This window comes from Diadema setosum, chromosome 5 (genome assembly GCF_964275005.1).
Source record: "Diadema setosum chromosome 5, eeDiaSeto1, whole genome shotgun sequence".
Classification (NCBI taxonomy): Eukaryota; Metazoa; Echinodermata; class Echinoidea; order Diadematoida; family Diadematidae; genus Diadema; species Diadema setosum.
The window spans coordinates 28,701,189-28,706,106 of record NC_092689.1 but is presented as its reverse complement, the minus strand read 5'-3'; the positions used below and the strand labels follow the sequence as shown (position 1 = coordinate 28,706,106).

At 42.4% G+C, this 4,918-nt stretch overlaps 1 protein-coding gene across 1 annotated transcript; it reads right to left on the bottom strand.

Moving 5' to 3' along the window:
• Positions 1–1,633: 1,633 nt before the first annotated feature.
• On the bottom strand, positions 1,634–4,918 carry LOC140228823 (2-amino-1-hydroxyethylphosphonate dioxygenase (glycine-forming)-like). The gene is made up of 3 exons (XM_072309096.1): positions 4,775–4,918; positions 2,367–2,592; positions 1,634–1,875 (listed from the first exon to the last, which is right to left on the bottom strand). The coding sequence occupies exons 1-3, from the start codon at positions 4,916–4,918 to the stop codon at positions 1,634–1,636; spliced, it is 612 nt and encodes a 203-aa protein (XP_072165197.1).

Genomic DNA, 4,918 nt, shown 5'->3' with positions numbered 1-4,918 from the left:
CCCCTTATTTCTTTTTTCCCATGGACTCAATTATGTTTATGCAAACTTCTCAACACATTTTAAGAGATATTGCTCTTTCGTGCGTACCGTATATTGATGATATGGTGGACATTTTCCTCTAAAGTTGCACTGCAATGGGACGAACAATGCAATAACTGTGGAGTTGAACTTTTACTGGGTTGTGGTCTCCGTAATTTTAAGAGATTTAACTGAGCTCCTTGAGGACCTAAAGCGTACTAAACCTTTACAGAATGGGATTAATTCAATGTGTTTTCCAAAACAGCACCCATTGCATAACTGTTGAGACAGACTAAGTTGATGATGATAAGTTTGTTGACAATCCACTATATAGAAATTGTGAAATACTTTCTGTATACCAGAAGAAAACACGAACGATTCGAACCGACTGTGCGCAGATCCTCTGCATGGTCATTCATATCTAATGTGACTGGAATATCGCAAAACAAAGCACTCATAAAATTGATTTCTGCACTGCTAGGAGAGTCAATTTTACACAACCCTGAGGGAACCGATACTCTGTTGACACTGAGATTAACACGACATTTTGACACGAGTGTGCTGATCACATTATATAGATGATGACTGGCGGGGGAGGGAACATACCGAAAGTTCCACACGAAGGGTTTGAAATGCTATTGAGGGAGGTTATAAGTCCCGAGACGAAGTAGAGGGACTTATAGCCTCCCGAAATAGCATTTCAAAACCTGAGGGTGGAACGTTTGGTACATGTTCCCGACAACAAAAGTCATCATTTGTTATTATATGGGTTAGTCAAATACGTCAACGTCAACCACCAGCACAACGCACTCGATCGCTCGCGCAGAGCCAAATTACCTGGTGCGCGGGTCCTTCTGTCATTTGTTACGTGAAAATGTTTTCCCATGGGAGAACATTACAAAAAATGTTCTCCCATGGGCGAACATAACGAATGTTCCTCCATCACGCGACTGTGTTTAGCCAATTACTAACCGGTATTTGACTAACCCATTTAATATAGGCCGTTATTGTCAACATTATACATCAGGAAAGAGGCCAATCCCTCTTGTCAGTTTGTAGTATGGTGGTTACATGAGCTACAAAATTCAGTCACAATGTTTAAAATGATGATGTACCCAAGCCACTATTCACAAAGAGGGATCACTGTGATGAAGAAGATGAGGCCCTGCTTCACAAAAAAAAAAACAAAACAAAAAAACACACAACTAGATCCTGTATTAGAATCTTACTTTGTGTGTGTAGATATCGGCCTGTTTGCAGTCTGTTATCACACAATGTGAATGGCATCTTGAGGTCGTGGTGTTTAGAAGATTAAAGACTACCAGTAGCGTGGGGAGACATGGGTGGCCCGGTTGAATCGATCTCCATTTGCTGCCCACCAAGGTACATTCGAATACCACAACTAGCCCAAATGAAGCCTGCTAGAATAGAATTGCCCGTCAGAGAATTATGTGCATCGGTAATATCCTTTCCTTGTTCGTCCCACTATCGCATCCTGATGATGGCAGTGAAGTCGATTCTAGTCGAAATTCTTCGGCTCTGTGAGCACTTACGAACATATCCGAGCCGAACCAGCCTAATTCCCATTCCATGGTATCCCCACGTTATTGGGTCTTCAAAGCGACAGCGCGCCCCAACAGTCTGCTCGTGGCGCCCTGGAGGCGAGGAGCTCCTGGCACATGGCGCGGTACTTGGAAAGCGGTTGGATGGGTTTGGTGGGATCCTTTCCCAGTTCGTCCCACTGTCGCATTCTGATGATGGCAGTGAAGTGGCGAGATGCCTCGAAGGCCGCCGCTTCCTCAGCATCCATTGGTCCTCCCTGGTGCACCAGAGTCAACTTACTCGCATCCGATAATCCTGAAAGGATTACGACAGAAAACGATCTCTGTTTATCCTACATCATTTTTCTGTAGAGCAACCAAGTAGAGTCACGAAAATGATCTAGATATCTGAGACTACAAAACAATTTGTTAATCGTACGTTTTTCTTCTCATTGCATTCGAATTGCACCGCTGTTAGACGTTAGAACATTAACGCTGTCCTCTGTTCATAAACTCTTTGACCATGGCATTCGCATTCCGGTGTCGAGGATGATGTGAATTAGAGTAGACTTACATTATGTCACAACCACACCTATGGTATTTTCATAATGTGTGATTTCCTCATAAGAAGCATTTTCCCAGAAAGAAAAAAAACATGACAGTACCAAGTATCGATAAGTTAGAGGATATGTTGTAGAATGTCACTTTCGAGAAGACCAAAAACAAAAAAAAAAAAAAAAAACACGTATTCTTTTACTGTAACTCAAGAATTATTATTCAGGTTTCAACATAATATTGCAAACTCACTGTTCCGATACTCGGCATCCTTGAAAACGAGGTATCGCTTGGCATCAACGTGACCCTTGACCAGCCTACACACATCTTCCGGTAGACCCTGTTCCCTGAGAAACTGAGCTCCAATGACGTCATGATTTGCTGCTCCCAGTACTACGTCATCCGTTACCATGCGCTCCAAACCTTGCTGCAAACCTAGAAGGTGACCGATGTCGTGGAACAGCGCACCGAGAATAACCTACCGGTATAAGCATCGAATACTATATGCAATAGCATTTATTTAATTCAAATTCAATTCAAATTCATTTTAATTTATATGTATTTTCATTTTGACAGAAAAGAAAATACATTCACTTTCCTTTGTAACAGAGAATAGGGTAGGCCTATTACAAGACAACGTGAAATGAAAAGAGTAGGCCCTATATATGCAACAATAGTGAGCCCTTATGGCAATGATACATTGTGATGAATTACCAAAGTAATTTATTCGGTATATGTAGCCTTTACTCGTACGGGTTTTTTCTTTTCATGACTCACAATTGCACAGATTATCTTTTACAATCATTATTGCCAGATCACTGACTCCATTCACTGTTATTCTAGGTTGACCCTGCAGAATAGAACGGGAGATTAATATTTACAGCAAAGAATAATGCATGATATCGCCACACACCTTGATTACAGAATACACTTCAAGAGTGTATGCTCATCTGTAAACCATGCCAAATAGAAATTACATGGTAGACACTTTGGAATATGCCTAGGCTATACACAATAGTAGGCCTACACTAACATCATCATTAACAACAACAACAACAACAACAACAACAACAACAACAACAACACATGCACATGTAATAGCAAGTTCACCATTCTATTATCACTAGCCGCGATCACACTGGCAAAAGATCGAGATCTGAAAGATCGCGATCATAAAAAGTTCTCAAAGATCGCGATCTTAAGTTTTCAATCTTTTGCCAGTGTGACTGCGGCTATTGTTGTTAGATGCACACGCGTGTAATGCACTGCAAGTCCCCTTCACATTGACTGACTTGCTAGCTATAACAGCAAATATGCTGCATAATTGCAGTTTTTACCGTTTTGCCGATATTATAGGCATTAAACCGAACGCTCATTCAATTCAATTCAATTCAATTCAATAGTTTATTTATTAAAAACTATTGAAAAAAAAAAGAAACGTTTAGGACTTATCTATATAGGCCCTTAGATATTCTTCGTTCAAATTTGAAAGAGCTTATTATAGTCAGACAATCATGTAGTTTTTACGTGGTCCTTGAATTATACAGGTCTTTGCAGGGACTGTGGAATGGGGTGGGGTGGGGAGAGGGGGAGTGCGGTACCCCCTCCCTGTTCAGATTCCACACGATTTTTCCCCCTGGAACTAGGATTGCCACGGAAATTTGACGTGGTCAAAAAGAAAACCCACAGTGTATACCTTCCTATAAAAGCATTAACAAATCCACGGATAACAACTGCTTAGTCTCTGCATCAAGCTAATCTACCCATGCATGGAACATATTCAGTTTCGACATACATAATGCTCACTCCCCTGCTCTTGTTTCTGCCCAATATTATACGTACAACCTACATAAATGAAATAAAGGAAACGATCCGATTCTTGCTTGTACACCCCACCCACCGCCCCCCCCCCCCACGAGTACACACACACACACACACACACATTTGGCTTAAGACCTTGATCCATGCACCAGAGGGCTGGGATTTGCATGGCCCCATTCATTGATTGCCTTCCCACAATGATATTGTGACAATGTTATTGTGAATGAGAAGCGACATGTGTCATGGAGGCGAAAATACATCCTGATTAGGCCTATACACGCGAGGGAATTCAAGCTACAAGCCGTGTATTACAAAGCTATATACAAGCCGTGTATTACTGCTCGGGACGCTCAGGGACCGTATCAGCACGAAGCTGTGTTATTAGCTCCATGCATGGTATCAGTTTGTGTCCGGTGAAATAGCCGCGGGACCGTGCAATGAAGTGTAGGCCTACATTACCAAGAAGATAGGAGTTACAGGCAGGGAGGTGAGCTCTCACCTCCCTCTTATAGGTTAACCTCCTTGGTATAATACTCGAAATGCCCCTACAAGAGCTGAGATCCCGTCTATGCCAAAGCTGAACGTTCCCTCCCCCTCTCCAGGGGCTGACGGCCCCCCTTCCTGTGCCAATGAGTCAATGTGTACAAATCATTACACATACATACCAATGGACAAGAAATAATAAATGTGGCGCGCGGAGGGTTAACGGACTCATTGAGATAAATTATCTGTGTCGTAGCTCCATGATTACACCATTGATCGACACATAACAAATTCAGTTGAGCATTATTTTCTACTGCAGATTGGATGGTCCTGCGAGCACCTTCGAAACTTCCTACCTCGTTCGAGAAACCCTCCTCCTCCGCCAGCATGGCACACTGAACCATGTGTTGGATCTGGGTGACGTTTTCTCCCAAGTAATCTGACTTGCCGTAGTCGTCATAAAGTTTGAAGATGCGTTCAACTGTTGCTTCCACTGCCAT